Here is an 18,749-nt window from a genome sequence, read left to right on the forward strand (position 1 = left end):
GACTGATAGTGTAGCAAGTAATGTAGAGAAAAAAAAAGATCCTAATGGTTTGTGGTTTCAGTTATGGAGAGTCTTCAGCCTAAAGAGAAGCGCATCCTCGTTAGCCTCTAATTCTCTCTCCCTCCAAACACAAAACATACAAATTCCACAATGCTCAGAGCGACAAAATTAAAAAAATGTGGTCCTCCTCCGAGAGTATTCTTCCCGGACCACCGACCCGGAGCAACCTATATGCCGCTGACCTCAGCGCCTCGGGCCTCCTGGCACTTGCCTCTGGTTCTTCTGTCTCTCTCATTGACACACGACCCCTCCAGCTCATTTCGACCGTCTCTCTCCCTTCCCCTATCTCTTGTGCATATTCCACGATTACCTCTATTCGTTGGGCTCCTATTCCTGTCCAGCGTAATCTCTTCGACTCTGATCTCCTCATAGCTGTAGGTGATCACCTCGGCCGCATTGCTCTGGTTGACTTCCGCCTGCGTTCTATCCGCCTGTGGATTGAACAAACTTGTGAAAATGCTAGAGGGAAGGTCCTTGGATGCGGTGGCATACAGGACCTCTGTTGGGTATTGGCTCGGCCAGAATCCTATGTCCTTGCTGCCATTTCTGGTCCTTCATCTCTCTCGCTCTACACGGATTCTGGACAATTATTCTGGAAGTATGACGCAAAGCCTGAGTTTTTGTCCTGCATTCATTGTGATCCCTTTGATTCCCGCCATTTTTGTGTCCTTGGCCTTAAAGGGTTTCTTCTTTCCGTGAAAATTCTTGGGGTAACTGAGAATGACGTCCCTTGGAAGGAGTTTCATATCCAAACGGATTGCAGTGATTTAGAAAAGCTAGAACGGGAAGTCGTTGCTAATAATAGCAGTCACTCAACGTCGTCTCCTGCATCAGCCGTTTTTCCTCTCTATTCCGCAAATTTTTCTTTCTCACCGCATTGGAAACACATTCTTTTCGCCATCTTTCCCAGAGAGCTTGTCGTGTTTGATTTGAAGTATGAAGCAGCCTTGTACGTAGTTGCATTACCACGTGGCTACGCCAAGTTTGTAAACGTTTTGCCAGACCCAAGCCAGGAGGCTCTATACTGCCTTCACCTCGATGGCAGGCTCAGCATTTGGCGAAGGAAAGAGTGAGCCTCAGGAAGTTTTCTTCTCATCTTTGTTTCTCTCTGTCTGTGATCTTCTCTCAATTTTTTTTTTTTTTTGTAGAGGTGAACAGGTTCATGTCTTATGTGGAATTGAGGAGTTGATACCAACGGTTGGTAATTATGTACCATCACCCTCTCTTTTAACTCTTCTTATCTCCCAATTGGACTCAACCTTCCAGAACATGAGGACTATCCATTCAGATGGTCTTCTGGATAGTTCGGAGCCTGAGATTTCTTTTGATTTCAACAACGATGCTTTTCTTCGTTTCAAAACACATTTCATATCTATATCTGATGACGGTAAAATATGGAGTTGGATCATGACTTTCAATGGAGAAGGGGATGGGGATGGGAATTTTAACCCTCAGACTAATGACAAGGCGCTTCTAGACAGTCCAACCTATGACAGTCAAGATCTCCTCCCAAATACATCTTTCGAGGTTTATGATGACGGACTTGGAAACTTGTTTTGCTTATCTTTTCCCTTCTTGATTTTTTTTTTTTTTTTTTTTTTTTTGTGTTTACAAAAATATCATTAATACAGATCAAATTAGTTGGACAACTTCAGCTTCTCTCGTCTACAGTGACTGTGCTTGCGGTACCAACCCCTTCCATGACAGCGACTTTGGCTCGTGAGTTGCATCGTTCTTTTAAATGTTAAATAAAAATGAAAATCTCAAGTTCATGGATAAGAATATATCTTTGCATGAAGGTGGAGGGAATTTCCCTGCTGTAGTAGTTCCTCTTGTAGCTTTGGGAACTGAAGCTGGCACAATTGATGTGGTTGATGTGTCTGCAAATGCAGTGGCAACAAGTTTCTCTGCACACACTAGTAGTATAAGGGGTTTAAATTGGCTAGGAAATTCGAGAATCGTGTCATTTTCTTGTAGTCAGGTAAAAAAAAGGAAAATTATTCCATCAGATCCTTAAATAGCACTACATGAACACGATAATGTTGCTTTGCGGTGTCAGGTGAGTAAACGGAAAGGTGGGTATATTAATAAGCTCGTCGTCACATGTCTTAGAAGTGGGGTCAGTAGGGGCTTTCGAGTTTTGCAAAGACCAGAGCGAGCTTCTATAAGAGCTCTTAGGGCTTCATCTTCTGGGAGGTTGGTCTCTTTACTTTTTCAGAGGCTTTACAAAAGGATAAAAAAAAAAGTCTTGAACAGCTTGTTTGTTTTCAGGTATCTTCTTGTTTTGTTCCGTGATGCTCCAGTAGAAGTCTGGGCAATGACTAAAAGCCCTGTGATGGTTAGTTGGGTTATTACAAGTGATACAAGTAGTCAAGAAAATTATGATGAAATATGGGTTTGTACTTACACATTGCTATGACTTGTATTTCCTGTAGCTTAGATCACTAGCTCTCCCTTTCACGGTTCTAGAATGGACTCTCCCAACTATTGCAAGATTAGATCAAAAGAGTCTTTCAAAGAAACCTTCGATGTCTTATAACCAGGAAACAAATGCCACACCAGATGACACTGGAACTCCAAAAGCATCAGAAACTAGTAAGCGACTTTCTATAACAACTTGGTCATTTCCCTTGACTTGAATTCTTACAGAATCTGTAGGTGCTGATGGACTTCAAGATGATGCTTCTGAAAGTTTTGCATTTGCACTAGTAAATGGTGCACTTGGCGTATTTGAAGTTTACGGGCGCAGAATTCGAGATTTCAGGTTCCTTTTCAAGGAAAACAACTTTACAGTTTTTTCTTTCATACTCTCTAACTTGTTGATTTCGTTTCTTTTGTAAGACCAAAATGGCCGGCATCTTCTTTCGTTTCTTCTGATGGGTTAATAACTGCTATGGCATATCGCATACCTCATGTTGTATGTATTCTGCCATTCTGATTTTATCTCTCGCTGTTTTTAAGCAAAATCTTTTAAAAACTCACTTAACAGGTCACAGGTGACAAGTTAGGGAACATACGGTGGTGGGATGTAGTATCCGGTAACTCCTCTTCATTTAACACATGCAGAGAAGGAATAAAGAAGATCAGATTTTCACCTGTCTTTGCTGGCGATATTAGCAGAGGACGAATTACAGTGCTATTCTATGACAACACATTCTCCATCTACGACCTCGTAAGGTCTCTTGTAACTTCTAGACGTTGTTATAAGAGGTCTTATATTCATATGTCATAATAGTGGTCTAGTTAACACTTTTTCTCATAGCTGTACTTGTAAATTTTTCATATCCAAATTAAGCCATGGCCTTTGTATTTTCATTGTAGGATTCGCCAGATCCTTTGTCTATTTCTCTTATGCGGCCTCAAATTCCTGGCACCCTTATACTTGAACTTGATTGGCTGCCCCTGCGAACTAGCAAATTTGACTCCCTTGTGTTGTGCGTTGCTGGAACTGATGGTAGCTTCCGCTTGGTTGAGGTTCATGTGTAAGTGATGTATATGTTTCTTAGAGTGTAACCTTTACAATAGCCTGTGAAGTCAGAGAAGAATGTTCTTGATGTCCTTAACTGAATGCATACAGAGATGAAAAAATGACGACCCAAATATCCCATACAAAACCTTCTAATGTCAGATTTCGTCCTGTGCCTTTATGCACTCCTATGTTCCTCCCCACACCACATGCCCTGGTAAGGTTAATTTATGTTTGGTTTTGCGCTGATCAGAACTCACAAGTACTATAGCTTACAGTCTATTTGTAGGCACTGCGGATGATCTTGCAGTTGGGCGTAAAGCCATCTTGGTTCAACACTTCTAGTACATGTATCAACAAGCGACCACATTCTATTCCCGGAAGAACTACTTCTTCTAAAGATCTTCGCACTTTCATGATTGATTTCCCACCAATCGGTGACCCTGCGGTGCTGGAAATGTTTCTTAAAGTATTAGAACCATATCGTTCAGAAGGTAGCGTTTCATCGTTATTTCTTCTCCATAAAACGTTTTTGTATGTCCTTTCATGATTAATGATGTTTTCTCTTCTTTTTTTTTTGTACAAAAAATATTCAAAATGCTGATGGGCTTAATTAAAGGCTGCCTACTCGATGATGAGAAAGCAAAATTATATTCTAGTCTAGTTAATAAGGGTTGTGCTGCAAGATTTGCTTTCGCTGCTGCAATTTTTGGAGAAACTTCTGAGGCACTTTTTTGGCTGCAACTGCCTTCTGCCATGAACCACGTAGTCAACAAAACAGCAAGCAAGTCTCCGGAGAAGCATTCTGATGAGACATCTATGCTGAGCAAAACTACATCAAAGGGACCATCAGCTTCAGGATTTGAGAAGAACTGTTCCTTGGTTAGTCATAGTGTGGAATAACTAGAAATGATTACCTTGTGCTCTACCCTTGTGAATTTTTGGTTGGTGAACAGAGTGAAAGTCAGCTCAGACTAATGGCGTTTGAACAAAAAGAGTTATGGTTATGCGCTAATGAGAGAATCCCGTGGCATGAGAAACTAGAAGGGGAAGAGGCCATTCAGAAACGAGTACACGAGTTAGTCCTCATCCCATTTCAGACAATGAGTATACTTGAATTAAGATTTGAGGTTAACATACTTGTGATTTTGATGAGCAGACTTGTTTCAGTTGGGAACTTGGAAGGTGCAGTGAGTCTCTTACTCTCCACTTCTCCAGATAGCTCTTATTTCTATCCAAATGCCCTGCGTGCTGTTGCTTTATCTTCCACTGTGTCAAAATCCCTCGTTGAGCTAGCGGTGAAGGTAGTAAGATGCCAAATTTCATCTCTAGTTGTGAATATATCAAGAACCGGAGGCTTTTCCTTGACATTATTTTCATATGAAGGTAGTTGCAGCCAACATGGTAAGGTCAGACAGGTCACTTTCTGGAACTCATCTTCTTTGTTCAGTAGGAAGATACCAAGAAGCATGCTCGCAGGTTATGTTTCTTTTTATAACTTTTGTGGAAAAAATCTTAGCCGAGTTCAGATCCAAGATTAGCTTAATGCGTGTGGTCATTGCAGTTACAAGATGCTGGTTGTTGGACGGATTCTGCAACATTGGCAGCGACGCATTTAAATGGATCTGACTATGCCAGGTGTGTCGGCTAATCTTAATCTATATCCATGGTCGTAACAGGTAATCAAATCAAAATAACTCTTGGTAATTGAAACTCAGGGTGTTGCAAAGGTGGGCAGGTCACGTCGTGAACATTGAACACAACCTCTGGAGGTAAATATATAATGTATTCTTCCATTAGATATAATAATGTATTCCATAGAAGAAATGACGAAAATAGTAATCTTAATATAAAAATTGTTGGAATTTTCAGGGGTGTGATACTATATGTAGCAGTAGGAGCGTTTGAGGAAGCTGTAGCAGCATTTCGCAAGGCTGAGCGGCCAGAGATAGCAGCTCTCTTCATTATGGCTTGCCAAGAAATTCTGGCAGAGAGTTGGAGCATTGATTCAAAGAATGAAGACGTGATTGCAATTACTGAAAGCTACGAGTTGTATCAGAGGAAGCTGGTGCATCTATGCATGGATTCACCTCCATTTTTTCACTGACAACTTGTGTATACTATAAACATTACATGGTCAGTCTTTTAACTAATCAGTTAAGTTTAACATTTGATTATGTTTCACAGGACACAAATCGTACCTCTTGTTAGAGCCATTACTTTTTGAGTTTCCATATTTATAAGATACAGAAAAAATGGTGTGGGCACGTCTTTTATCCCGAAAAGTAGATGTAAGTACCTTCTGAAGAGGCCCTGGGAGGCTGGGATGAAAAAGAAATTACATGGATTTTCAAAATCGAAGCCAAAACTATGAGAAATGTACTACTACTTTTTAAGAAAATACCATTACTAACCCAGATTTATAAAACAGATGTAAAAATTGAGATGGGAGCACCAAGGCAAAAAGCAATATAATACTCATCTTCTACTTCAAGTCCGTTTATTACAACAAAACCACTTTGCAACAATCTGACAATAACAAAAACAAAACCACGAACCGAGAAGGACAAAGCAAAGACAAGATGAACAAAGACAAAACGTCTCATGTTCTTCCAAGTCGATTCCTTTCCTTTAACAGGCTGCAAAGCCCCAATCACAGATCCCTCTCCCGATAAATCCAGACATAAATATTTTATTTATTTATTTATTCGTTGTCTATTGTTACTACCGTGACAACTGTGCAGCGAGAAAAAAAAAAAAAAAGTTAACCATCTTTCTTTCTCTATCTCTCTTCTTCTCGGTTTCTCCGTAATCGCCAAAGAGTTCTTGCAAGGTTAGTCTCCTCCTATGTTCTGTTTCTTTTCCTCAAATAATGTCGTGTTTTAAGAAAAAAATGAATCGAATCTAGGTCTTGTAAATGCATTCTGGAATTGGAATAGGTCTCTTTCTAGTTTTTTTTTTTTTTTTTTTTTTTAATATTCCGATCTTGATAATAATAATCTAGTAATTGATGTGAAAGTATGAACTTTCCATTTGGGTATAGGTTCCGCAAGTGGTTTTGTCATATAGTAACGTTTATCTTGTCGAAAATGTCACATATATTGATTGATTCTGTATCATTTTTTTTTTTACTTTTTCCGAGCAGAGAAGGTATGGATGATGAGCAGAAGAAACCGTTGATGGGATCATATGATCGTAATCTACCTGATTTCAAAAAATCAGTGAAGCTTAAGTATGTGAAGCTTGGTTACCATTACCTTATCACACATGGCATGTACCTCTTCCTTTCCCCTTTGGTGCTTGTAATCGCCGCGCAGATTTCGAGTTTCTCTCTCAGCGATCTTCGTAACCTATGGGAGCATCTTCAGTACAATCTTATCTCAGTGATTGTTTGTTCAATGCTCCTTGTGTTTTTAATGACCATTTACTTCATGACCCGGCCGCGTCCTGTGTACTTGGTTGACTTCTCCTGCTTCAAGCCCGATGATTCCCGTAAATGCACTAAAAAGATCTTCAGGGACCGTTCTAAACTCACTGGTTCTTTCACAGAGGAGAATCTTGAGTTCCAGGGCAAGATTTTAACACGTTCGGGACTTGGGGAATCTACTTATTTACCTGAGGCTGTCCTCAATGTTCCTCCGAACCCGTGTATGAAAGAAGCTCGAAAAGAGGCGGAGACTGTGATGTTTGGAGCCATCGATGAGCTTCTTGCCAAGACCAATGTGAATCCTAAGGATATTGGGATATTGATTGTTAACTGCAGTTTGTTTAACCCGACGCCTTCGTTATCTGCTATGGTTGTCAATCATTATAAGCTCCGTGGGAACATACTCAGTTACAACTTGGGAGGAATGGGTTGCAGTGCTGGTTTGATCTCTATCGACCTTGCTAAACATCTTCTTCACACCATTCCCAACACTTATGCCATGGTGATTAGCATGGAGAATATTACTTTGAACTGGTACTTCGGGAATGACCGGTCAAAGCTTGTCTCCAACTGTCTTTTCAGAATGGGTGGTGCAGCGATTCTTCTCTCAAACAAACGATGGGACAGAAGAAGATCGAAATACGAGCTTGTTGATACTGTTAGAACCCACAAGGGAGCTGATGATAAGTGCTTTGGCTGCATCACTCAAGAAGAGGATTCCACAAGTAAGGTTGGTGTAACCCTCTCCAAAGAACTAATGGCTGTTGCCGGTGATGCTCTCAAGACGAACATCACGACGTTAGGACCACTAGTTTTACCGACATCTGAACAGCTTCTATTCTTTGCAACATTAGTTGGAAGAAGACTCTTCAAGATGAAGATCAAACCTTACATCCCAGACTTCAAACTAGCATTTGAGCATTTCTGCATCCATGCGGGAGGAAGAGCTGTTCTTGATGAATTGGAGAAGAACTTGAAACTCACTGATTGGCACATGGAACCCTCGAGAATGACACTCTACCGTTTTGGTAACACATCCAGCAGTTCTTTGTGGTATGAGTTAGCATATAGTGAGGCCAAAGGACGGATAAAGAAAGGTGATAGAATCTGGCAGATAGCTTTTGGTTCAGGGTTCAAGTGCAACAGCTCCGTTTGGAGAGCGGTCAGGTCGGTAAACCCTAATAAAGAGAAGAACCCATGGATGGATGAAATCCATGAGTTCCCAGTTGATGTCCCCACGGTCTCAACTATCTAGAAACCACAACCAACAGTGGGAATTTTTTCTTTTGAGTTTTCAGCTTTTGATATTTATTGTGTCTTCCTTATTAATTCCCCTGGTTAGTTTTTGATTGGTTATCTGATATACCAAACTGGTTAACATTTATTTTTGGGGCTGAACATTTTTTCTCCTTTTTAGTGGAAAAACATGTTGTAGACAGCAGCAGACCGTCAATGGTCGGTCCAACTTGTGTTTTTGGTTGTTGTGTCTGCATGTATATTTGTAGCTTTCTTTCATTTTTTGACAAAGTTGTTAAAAACAAAAGTTATCAACTTGTCATTAAACAACAAAATGTGATAGAATTTGGCAGATTAGCTCCTATGTGTTTTTAGAATCAGATGCAAAGATGAGATGATCACCATCTCTTATAACATCGACATCATCAATCTCTGCATTGTTGTCTTTGCTGATAACTTTGGCAGCAACAATACCAAACTTGTTGGAACCCAATTCTAGCAACTCCTTGAAACTCCCAGGAAGCAGTACAAGCTTCCCGGGTACGTCATCTTTTTCTGCGCAACTAATCGTCACCCTCACAGGGTTTCCAGTTCTGCCTTCATCTACTGTAGCTAGCCCGTTCTTGGGTACACTTTGATTAGCTAATATACCAAACAAGGAGTTGTCGAAGTTATTAGTTTTCCGTCTTGCCCTTGTTTCCCGGACCCTGAAAGACACTTCTCTTGATGCAGCAGGACGGATGTTGGGTTCACTAGTGAATCTGCCGAGGAATCGAATCCCACTTTTGAGTATAGGAACCGAAGAACTTGTCTCGATATGCACCCTCCGCTGGTGTAACTTTTCTCGAAATAGGGCTTTAATATCCTCATGCCCTTGTTGCTCAGCAAGATCTCTCGCCGTCCAACCATGCATATCCTGTTTGTTAACGTCCGCACCTTGATCCAGAAGATACTTTACCATCTCAATGTTCTCTTCGCATACAGCGGTATGGAGTGCAGAGGTGCCTGTGGCTCTGGGACGTGTAACGTCTCCACCATGTAGAACAATTTCTTTTAGTAGTTTCAAGTTGCCTTGTTCAGCGGCGGTGCAAGCAAAATGACCCACATCCCCTGCGTCTATGCTACTGCCATTTTCTAACAGTACCTTTACAACTTTCTCATGCCCTTCCACCATTGCTTCCCACAATGGTACACTCCCTTCCGTGTCTGTAAACCAAGAAGCTCAATATATAGTTGAGAAGAAATTACCTTTTAAATCAAAAGGGAAGTATATGAAAGCTGAACAACCAAGTAAAGTACCTCTACAATTGGGGTCTGCGTTGTATTCCAACAGAAGAAGAACACAGTTTAGACTCCCTTTTGATGCTGCTATATGCTGTTTCCAGAAACAATAAAAAAGAAAAAGACATATCTAAGTGTATCATAGTCTCCAAGAGCTTGATGGGAAGAATTAAAATAACAGAATAAATATTGTGAACTTCACTCACCAGAGGTGTTCTGCCATTGTTATCCGATTCATTAGGATCAAGTCCTCTCTTTAGTAGCTGATGTAACAGCAAATCGTCTTCTCTTATTGCAGCAAAACATAAATTGAGAGGAAGATCCATTTTACCCCGAGCAAGCATGTTTTCTGTCTCCAGCAGAACATTCGTCATCACCGGATCATTCATGTCCTTCAAATACTGCTCTCCCCCAAAGAAAGAGAGTACTGAGACAAGTCAGTACGTATGGTTTCTGATTTCACCTTATGATAACCTCAAAAAGATCTGTTGACTCACCTGAAGTAAATTATTCATGATTATGGTACCATCTCCAACATTAGCCTGAATGATGTTCAAGAAAGTTGTACGGTTCATACGCAACAGTTGGCACAACCGTTTTGTCCTCACGGTAAATAGCTGTGGTCTGTAGCACAACACCCCTATCTCCCCTACAATGTCTCCAGCTTTGACCTCTTTTACAATCTGAAATTCTCCATAAACTTCTCATTGTAAATGCTTAGTTACATCGTACCTCCCTCCAAGATCACGTACGGGTTTGGAGAGACAAAAAGGAATAAAAATAAAATGAGAAAACATCAACCATGTGACATGACTTACAGTTTCTGTTCCACTATCTACATCTATCAAGTCCTGCAACATAACGAATATGTAAGTTAGTCTCACATTCATTTCATTTTAGGTCAACTTAACATAACTGTAAAGAACTTTGTAATGTTTTCTTACCGCGGTACCATTCACAAGGATATAGAAGTCTGTTGGCGCTTCGTTCTGCAAGATCACATCTTCTTTTGGTGGGAAGTACTCAGCTTTCATTTCTGAGACCTGCAAATTGTAAAGAGCGATGGAAGCAATTCATTTGCTTTTTTTGTCGAAAATGGAACATGTTTCAGATGCATTTTGGTATATACCAGTTGAAAAAGCAGGTCATTGGATACTCCACGAAACAGGTAGGCTTTATCCATGAGGGAGTAGAAAAGAAAGTGTGATATACTTGATCTAATGGCTTTTGGGAGCGCATCAAGAGTTTCTTGCTGTTGCAGCCCCTCAGAGTCAGTCCGATATTTCAAACATAAATGTGCAAGCATTTGATCTTGTAGACGAACTGGTAAATGATTTCTATGAGCAAAATTTGAAGCAGCTTGGATTGTATCTCTCTGAAAAAAGCAAAAAAAAAAAAAATTATGATGGTCATATTGAACTATAGATTGAATAAGGTAGGTAATGAAGATGCTAACTTACAAAATTTCTAGTCCGACTTGTTCCATGGACAACCAAATTGGTCATGTTACCGATCAAGTATGCGGTTAATCCAAGGTTGAATAGCATATAGAAAATGTCAAATATCATCTCCTTTGTGTTCACTGGATGGAGATCACCATAACCAACAGTGGTTAGAGTAGTGATGGACCAATACATGGAAGTCACATATCTCATCCATAGGCTTTCCTCTAGGAAGTTTTTGTTAGAAGCTCCAATCCATGTCTTTGCTGGGTCATGATTGCGTGCTGCGATAAGGTAGTAGAAACATGCAGCACAATGAACCGCAAAAAGGGTAACCTGCAAAAAATGCGAGTAAGTTAGTATCTACACTATTACAACATTGAGAGTGTAGTTTACATGAAGTTAACATTATAAGTATATTAAACAATTTGATGTTCTTACACAAACGAGCTTTGCGCATCGGACCCAAAAGTAGTTAAAGTTGCGGTCTTTCTCTAGTCTGTTAAAAATAAAATGTCAAAATTTAGAGAAAATGGTGAAGGAAAGAAGACAAGAGTACTTTATGGTTCAAACCTGGCAAACAAGGCACCGACTCTGCGAAGACGCCAAAGACGAAGCATGTTAAACAACCCATAAGACTGGGATGAAATTTTCATAGCAGCCTCTGAGGGGATGGTTGATACGAGGTCAAGAAGGAACCAAGAGCGCAAGTACTTAAATGCAATCAGTTTACGATCATCAACAATTAGGTAAGTCGATTTATCGAGGTAACCGACAAAGAATGTCATGATGATATCCATAGCAAAGAATGCATTCACAATGTTATCGGTGATAGAGAGTGGTGGCCTTGGCTTTCTCAAGAACCCAAACTCGAAAGGCGAAACCCAAGATGTGTAAACCACAAGAACCACTAAGAAAGCCTCCCATATCCTGTAGTAAACATAAATTTATCAATATAATTTTTTTTTATAACCTATATTACAACATATCCCACAAATTACCTTTAAATATATATACCCCAATAAAGCTCATATTTTTGAATATTACTGTGTTACATTTGATGGCCCTATCCACAAGAAACGTTTTTCTACTATTGGTTATAATAATTTATCAGATTTGCATCAATCGTTGAAATCAAGATATGAGTGCCTTGATTGTTCCACATTCTCTTGCTCATTTATAAATTATCACGAAAAGCAAAAGCCAAAAGCAAAGGCGGCTTTTAAGCTAAATTAGCCAACCATAGTAATAATGGAGGCCTTGAATATTCTACATTTGCCTTCGCCTTCATAGATATACTTTTTTGAATATCAAATTCCAAATGTTGAACAAAAGAGGAGAGTTAGTTGTAACGTAACAAAAATAATCCAAAATAATAATAATAATAATAATAATAATAATAATAATAATAATAATAATAGTAATAATAATAATAATAATAATAATAGTAATAATAATAATAATAGTAATAATAATAATAGTAATAATAATAATAATAATAATAATAATAATAATAATAATAATAATAATAATAATAATAATAATAATAATAATAATAATAATAATAATAATAATAATAAGATAGATAGATTTTTTTTTATTGTTAAGTAAAACAATTTTTTTTTGAACAGAGTTTAGTTAAACAACCTACGTGAAAAACATGAATAAGAGAAACCAACTTTTTTGTGTTTTTGACCAAAATATCATTTTATATTTGCACGTAATTTTACTATTTTATATTTCATTTATAAAAAAAAAGTTATTGAATAACGTGAAAAATTTGGACAGATAATTTATTGCAATAAAATAGTGGAATATAAATAGCTTAAAATCAAATAACAATATTTAAAAGTTAATACCAACATAAAATCTTCAATAATTGGAGGATAAAACTTTTAATCCAACCAAATTTACAAAAATAATAGAAAACCTGTTGATTAATCGTTGTGTATATATATTACATATATAGTATAACACATGACAAAATACAAAAGTAGATCACCAACCATTAAAAGTACAAATTCAAATTTTTACGTAAAAAAAAAAATAATCACCAACCATGAAAAACTTATAATTTCTTTTCATGTCAAAGAAAACGATACAAAATGTACTATATTGAAATAAATTAGTCTAGTATAAGATTCAAACTAGATGTTATTTGTTTAAATTTAAAAATTGTAATTCACGAAATGATTATTTTACCTAATTTAATACTACTAGGAAATAAGATTAGTTAGTTTAGTGGGGTTAGTGTAAGTATATAACTATGTACCCATGATAAAATACAAAAGTTGATCACCAACCATTAAAAATAACTTTTTAATATATATATAAAAAACAAAAATAAAAAAGAAACTTGCTAATTATGATCCTAAACTTAATTTTTAAACAACAAAAAAAAAACACTTGCCAATTATGATCCTAAACTTAATTTTTTCGTATTTCCGATTCCTAAAAATGAATCAATAAAGAAGATACATAGATGATGAATCAAGTTGAAATCGTAAGAAATAGTGAAACTTTGAGAAGGCAAATGTTCTTAGCTAACAGAGAAGACTAAGTGAAAATAAAACAAGAGATGGTGGTAATAAAATGAAACCTGTATTTGTGATCATAAGGAGATACGACGAATCTCCTCAGCTTAACTCGTCGGTTACTTCTAGCCCCAAGTGAAGGTAAAATTCCAGTAGAAAGACTAAAATGACTACTCTCTCTCGAAAGAGATGACAACTGTTCAATCTCATCTTGGCCTTGTCCGCATAGCAAAGCTCCTCTTCTCATCACCGCTATGTAATTTTATTTTCTCGGCTTCCTCTTTGATGACCCTTTTTTTCTTCTTCTTTTGGTTTCAGCAAAAGAGGCAAAATAGGCAGCTTCAGCTTAGCTCTTGGATTTATTGCGGGTGTGTCATCTCTGACTTTGGATCCTTCCTACACTTTCAAGAAAATAAGTTTTCTGGACCCACTTTCACGTCTTACGCCCAGGGGCATTAATGGTGGCTTTTCCATTTCCGAGATAAAATAAAATATCCGTCTAGCTCATTAATAGTTGTGCTAATGGAAAAGAAATGATACTAGACGTAAGAGGAAGAGTTGACTTAAATTATATACATTAGAGCATGTATGCATGATCTCAATTTCTTTCAATCATTATACTTACTATTTTTATTGTTTGTTTGACTTCTAAGTTCTAACTATTGAAAAGAGAAAATGGTCATTTCATATCTGTACAAACCGCAAAAGTGCGAATTTCTGCCTGTACAAACAAGGAGTGCCAATTTAGACATGTACCCTAATACATTTCAAATTTTATACTTATACTCACAAAATTTGAGCTAATTTCACAGTCCACGTTAACGGATTTAAGTCAACCGTTAGAGTTGCTGACTCAAAATCCACATGTGTATTGACGTGCCATCGAAAATGTAAAACGACACCGTTTTAATATGTTTTCTTCGCAAAAAATTGTGGAAATTCCACACTCCGGAGATTCGAACATGCGATCTCTTACGTGTTTAGCATAGGACTTAACCAGTTTATTCCACAACAATTCTCGAAAGAATCATACAAACTTATTCATATAAACCTAAGGTAGCATCCATCGAAATCGAAAAAAATTATGGAAATCCTCACTCTCGTGGGTCAAACCTGCGTCCTCAGATACAAATAGCGTAGGACTTAACCAGTTGATCCCACAACAATACTCTGTTATATCACACAAATTTATCCCTATACACCTATAAGATATCTAAGTCCCAATTAAATGAAACGTCGTCGTTTTGAATTGGGGGAAAAATAAAAATCCTAGGGTTCTTCTTCTTATCTCAAATCGCGATTAGGCTTTGAATAGTAGTTATTTCCAGTTTAGTTTAGTTTTTGGTTTCGGATTATCCAAAAAAAACCATTTATTTGTTCAATCAAGAAGAGTTTTTTGAGATTTGCTTGCAACAACATTAAGTTCTTTTAATTTTTCAATTTTTTTTTTTTACAAAATCGATAAACCAAAAACCAAAATCTAACATCTGAAAACCAAATAAATATATACAGCCTCCATAATCTAAAAATTTCTTAGAAACTCTCAAACATTCATGGTCTGGAATTTATGCTTATCTATTGTTTATCAGTAGCTAATCAATAACCAATTGCCCTCCAACCCGGTTCGATTTGGTTCAGACAAAAAGATTCGATTTATAGTCCCAAAGCTAATTACCGCATTTTGTTTTTGATTTAGTTCGGTTTGGTTAATCTGATTAGATTATTGAAAAAAGAAAATAAAAGACCGGCTAAACAACTTTACACACGTTGTTGGCGGCTACAGTTCACGCAACTGTAGAAGTGGCTGTATGTTATGTTGCTTGCTTTGTCTAGCGTTCTCATCTCTTTTAGCTAGGGTTGGGCATTTTAACCGAATCTGAAACTCGAATCCAACTTTAAATAGACAGTTCGGTTTAGATTCGGATAGTATGAAATACCTGATCAGATTTAGTTTTTCTGAGATTCGGATACCCGATCGGGTTCAGGTATTATCCGATACTCGAAGAAGGTCCGAATTGACCCGAAATAAATATAAAAATGCACCTTTGTGGATTTGAACCTAGTACCTTATGCATTAATTGGTGCATCATAAACCATTTTGTCACCTTACTTATTATGTGTTAGTATGAAAATATTAAATATTTATCTATATATATTTATACATCTGTAATCTAAAATTCCTAATTGACTTATTTTTTCTTTCATAATCAACAGAAGAACTATAGAATCCCTAATCGATTTAAATTTTCATTACCCATATCAATTTTATGAGAAATATGATAAGCAAATCTAAAAAATTGAGTGATAGTTTGTGGTGTTTGACTTTTAAGGAGTGAGTGAGATTGAAAACATAGATAAATATGAATCATATCATATAATTTGCTATAGATGTTAAATATGGTAGAAGATTTGAAAGATTTGGTTATTGAATTGGTGGCTATAGATGAATAAATCTAGGGTTTTTGGGTGAAGATTAGAGAGATGAAGAAGAGGGGAAAAAGAAAAGGGAGATAGAAGGTAATTTTTTTTTTCTCTTCACGACCAAAAAAAAATTATGAATTCGGGTATATCCGAAATTATCCGAACCCGAAGCCAAATTATCCGAACCCAACCAGAAATTATAAAATATCTAATCGGATTTTATATCTTTACATCCAAAAATCTGAAAACCCAAACATCCAAACCTGAATCCGATTGGGTACTCGAATGCGTAGGGCTACTTTTAACAACAACACTGTTGGAAAATAAACTAATACCTAAATAGCAAATTTAAATTTAAAAAAAAAACTAAATTAAAAAAAATGCTTAAGCAAGACTTAAAAAAAAAAAGGATATACCAAAAACAGAACCACGAATATTCGGCATTTAATAACAAATAGACAAATTATATATATATCAGGAAACAATACAAAAGACCTCCAACCAAATTTTTGATTAATTATTATTCTCAGCGCAGCTGCCTGTGCCTGCCATGAAATTCGGCAAGAGCCTAAGCAACCAGATCGAAGAAACCTTACCTGAATGGCGTGACAAATTCCTCTCCTACAAAGAACTCAAAAAGAAGCTCAAGCTTATGGAGCCACGTTCCGTCGACAACCGTCGTCCTAGCAAACGCTCGAGATCCGATTCCAATTCCAATTCCGTCGACTCAGATCCAACCGCTGGTATGACCAAGGAAGAGCTCGATTTCATTAGTCTCCTCGAAGATGAGCTTGAGAAATTCAATTCCTTCTTCGTTGAGCAAGAGGAAGAGTATATCATTCGATTGAAGGTATGTCCAACGTTACGAAACCTTATAAAAAAAAAAAAAAATCTTTTCTTTTAGGATTCTTAGTCTTTGAATGGTTGTACAGTATACTCCAGAGCAGACTAAAATTGGATTAGTCTGCATTTAATTTACCATTCACCATTGCATACCAGTATGCATTGTTGCATACTAAAAATCTCCATACTAGTATGCATTTGAGCGTACAACTCCATACCATTGTAAATTCACTATTGGTCTGCATTTTCCATTCTGCTCCTCAAAAGCTCCATACTAATATAAACTCCATACTAATCTGCTCCATACCACAGTCCAATATTTTGCATACCAAAATATTGGTACGCATTGTGTGGTACAACCATTCAAAGCCTTAAGGTTTTTTTTTTTCTTTTTTTTATATATAAGGTGATGTTGACAGAATTACAATTTTCACGAATGGCTCAGGATCTTGATTAAGTTAGTTGTTTCATTCCTCTGAATTGAACATGAGCATAGTTTGGTTAAAGATTTAGGTCTACACTCGAAAGGGTTGCCGTGGTGGCGATTTTTTTTTTTTTTTTTTTTGGGATTATGCGTAGTATTTTTCGACTCTTTCGTTTTGGGAACCGTAGGAATTGAAGGACCAAGTGGCAAAGGCGAAGAATTCAAACGAAGAGATGATAAATATTAAGAAAGAGATTGTAGATTTTCATGGAGAAATGGTGTTGTTGATGAATTATAGTGCTCTTAACTATACAGGTAAGCTTTCTTTCTTAAGCTGATTGATGCCTAAGCTCACATGTTTAACAATTAATTATTGTGTTTAGATGTCGAAACACTTTCACAAGGTCCATCATGTCTAGTTTTTGATGAAAACAGTTCTAGCATTTCCTAGTAACTGAAACCGCCGGGTCAATGGTTAAAATTTTTTTTCGTAAGAAACTAGTAGGAGGAACTTGAATTAGTGTTGACATTACGTCTCTATGTAAAAAGAGTCATATTCTCCACGATCTGTGTTTACTTTGTTTATTTAAAATGTGCCCACATGAAGGAATATGCTCTTATTTATTAATTTTGGCCACTCATCGCAGATGCTTTGCTTATACTTTTTCTTAAGAATATCTCAAGGTTTTATACCTTTATTCTTATTCCCTAAATTGTGTACTATTGGTTTACAGGATTAGCAAAGATTCTCAAAAAGTATGACAAACGAACCGGTGCTTTAATCCGTTTACCATTTATCCAAAAGGTCCTTCAAGAACCATTCTTCACGACCGACCTGCTTAATACGTTTGTGAAAGAGTGCGAGGCTATGCTTGACCATCTCTTCCCGTCTAACAAAATTCGGAATCTGGAGGAAGGTGAGCCAACAACTTCTGGAACGGTCCAGACAGCAACGGACGATTCTGATCTTCTTAGAGGAGTACCAAAAGAACTGTCTGAGATCGAGTACATGGAGAGCTTGTACATGAAGAGCACAGTGTCAGCTTTAAAGGTATTAAAGGAAATCCGCAGCGGTAGCTCCACGGTTAGCGCCTTCTCGTTGCCACCATTACAGGCGAGTGGATTAGAAGATGATTCCTGGAAGAAGAAAGTTGGCGTCCTCGAACAAGTAGCGAAATGAATTATGACTCTTATTTTATTTTTGAATCTTTTTTTTTTCTTTCTTCTTTCAATAGTTATGTACAAGTAATTGTATACGCTTACTTACAGTTGTAAAAGATGAATCAAGACATAGAACTGTGATCATCTTTCCACGTTTTAAATTTCGTTGCGTGTACTTTTTCTTTTGTTTCATATCCTGAATGAAAAATCTTCTCTGTAACACCATTTTCAGGCGGAAAGAGATCACTGAAGTACCACTGCCATTTCGGATGCTCATGTACACGTCTTTTACCACCTGTAATCTGTTTCTGTGTTAGAAAGTACAGAAAAGACTAGTGGTGTTCTTCTTATACATCAATTTATCAAGGGTAGATCATCATTCAGTCGCACTTTTACTCCTGTTCTCTGAATGCTGCAGGACTGTAAAGCATTTCATGTGTTGCAGTCTGATTCT

At 37.3% G+C, this 18,749-nt stretch overlaps 4 protein-coding genes across 13 annotated transcripts; 3 read left to right on the forward strand and 1 right to left on the reverse strand.

Annotated features, from left to right (window-relative positions):
- The first annotated feature begins 32 nt into the window (after window positions 1-32).
- Window positions 33-5,721, forward strand: LOC104752567 (uncharacterized). Of its 10 annotated transcripts, none has more exons than XR_015562593.1 (20): window positions 33-1,129; window positions 1,209-1,587; window positions 1,692-1,779; window positions 1,860-2,041; window positions 2,120-2,256; window positions 2,332-2,398; window positions 2,496-2,655; window positions 2,719-2,824; window positions 2,902-2,977; window positions 3,050-3,237; window positions 3,382-3,542; window positions 3,638-3,743; window positions 3,816-4,020; window positions 4,146-4,408; window positions 4,483-4,604; window positions 4,686-4,830; window positions 4,913-5,005; window positions 5,091-5,164; window positions 5,245-5,298; window positions 5,399-5,721. XR_015562593.1 is itself a non-coding variant. In XM_087459858.1 (20 exons), exons 1-20 carry the CDS (start codon window positions 177-179, stop codon window positions 5,631-5,633), a joined length of 3,789 nt encoding a protein of 1,262 aa, XP_087315984.1. In that variant the 5' UTR covers window positions 33-176; the 3' UTR covers window positions 5,634-5,721. The 10 variants fall into 10 exon arrangements, 3 of the variants coding, with proteins under 3 accessions (XP_087315984.1, XP_087315985.1, XP_087315986.1); XR_015562596.1 differs by having other exon boundaries at window positions 3,057-3,237; XR_015562595.1 differs by having other exon boundaries at window positions 3,057-3,232.
- Window positions 5,722-5,972: 251 nt separating this feature from the next.
- LOC104703478 (3-ketoacyl-CoA synthase 11) lies at window positions 5,973-8,524 on the forward strand. Its single transcript, XM_010419506.3, has 2 exons — window positions 5,973-6,359; window positions 6,672-8,524. The coding sequence occupies exon 2, from the start codon at window positions 6,679-6,681 to the stop codon at window positions 8,206-8,208; it is 1,530 nt and encodes a 509-aa protein (XP_010417808.2). The 5' UTR covers window positions 5,973-6,359; window positions 6,672-6,678; the 3' UTR covers window positions 8,209-8,524.
- On the reverse strand, window positions 8,452-13,987 carry LOC104703477 (potassium channel AKT1). Its single transcript, XM_010419504.3, has 11 exons — window positions 13,512-13,987; window positions 11,486-11,842; window positions 11,354-11,411; window positions 10,931-11,248; window positions 10,600-10,845; window positions 10,415-10,513; window positions 10,289-10,321; window positions 9,968-10,153; window positions 9,677-9,871; window positions 9,489-9,564; window positions 8,452-9,395 (listed from the first exon to the last, which is right to left on the reverse strand). Exons 1-11 carry the CDS (start codon window positions 13,691-13,693, stop codon window positions 8,551-8,553), a joined length of 2,595 nt encoding a protein of 864 aa, XP_010417806.1. The 5' UTR covers window positions 13,694-13,987; the 3' UTR covers window positions 8,452-8,550.
- A 2,309-nt stretch (window positions 13,988-16,296) lies between these two features.
- LOC104703481 (SPX domain-containing protein 2) lies at window positions 16,297-18,515 on the forward strand. The gene is made up of 3 exons (XM_087459862.1): window positions 16,297-16,717; window positions 17,323-17,449; window positions 17,869-18,515. The coding sequence occupies exons 1-3, from the start codon at window positions 16,418-16,420 to the stop codon at window positions 18,312-18,314; spliced, it is 873 nt and encodes a 290-aa protein (XP_087315988.1). The 5' UTR covers window positions 16,297-16,417; the 3' UTR covers window positions 18,315-18,515.
- Window positions 18,516-18,749: the final 234 nt, after the last annotated feature.

Source organism: Camelina sativa, chromosome 7, assembly GCF_030686135.1.
Source record: "Camelina sativa cultivar CO46 ecotype springtype chromosome 7, ASM3068613v1".
In the NCBI taxonomy this organism is placed as follows: Eukaryota; Viridiplantae; Streptophyta; class Magnoliopsida; order Brassicales; family Brassicaceae; genus Camelina; species Camelina sativa.

What these genes read in the sequence shown, in the direction of transcription:
- LOC104752567 (XM_087459858.1), top strand. Translation starts at nt 177, where the DNA reads ATGTGGTCCTCCTCCGAGAGTATTCTTCCCGGACCACCGACCCGGAGC. An exon ending in TCCCAAATACATCTTTCGAG is followed by an intron (nt 1,588 to 1,691) that starts GTTTATGATGAC and finishes TCATTAATACAG; the next exon opens with ATCAAATTAGTTGGACAACT. An exon ending in AATGGATCTGACTATGCCAG is followed by an intron (nt 5,165 to 5,244) that starts GTGTGTCGGCTA and finishes ATTGAAACTCAG; the next exon opens with GGTGTTGCAAAGGTGGGCAG.
- LOC104703478 (XM_010419506.3), top strand. Translation starts at nt 6,679, where the DNA reads ATGGATGATGAGCAGAAGAAACCGTTGATGGGATCATATGATCGTAAT.
- LOC104703477 (XM_010419504.3), bottom strand. Translation starts at nt 13,693, where the DNA reads ATGAGAAGAGGAGCTTTGCTATGCGGACAAGGCCAAGATGAGATTGAA. An exon ending in CCTTATGATCACAAATACAG is followed by an intron (nt 11,843 to 13,511) that starts GTTTCATTTTAT and finishes TGTTTACTACAG; the next exon opens with GATATGGGAGGCTTTCTTAG. An exon ending in TCCTTGTGAATGGTACCGCG is followed by an intron (nt 10,322 to 10,414) that starts GTAAGAAAACAT and finishes GTTATGTTGCAG; the next exon opens with GACTTGATAGATGTAGATAG.
- LOC104703481 (XM_087459862.1), top strand. Translation starts at nt 16,418, where the DNA reads ATGAAATTCGGCAAGAGCCTAAGCAACCAGATCGAAGAAACCTTACCT. An exon ending in AGTATATCATTCGATTGAAG is followed by an intron (nt 16,718 to 17,322) that starts GTATGTCCAACG and finishes TGGGAACCGTAG; the next exon opens with GAATTGAAGGACCAAGTGGC. An exon ending in TAGTGCTCTTAACTATACAG is followed by an intron (nt 17,450 to 17,868) that starts GTAAGCTTTCTT and finishes ATTGGTTTACAG; the next exon opens with GATTAGCAAAGATTCTCAAA.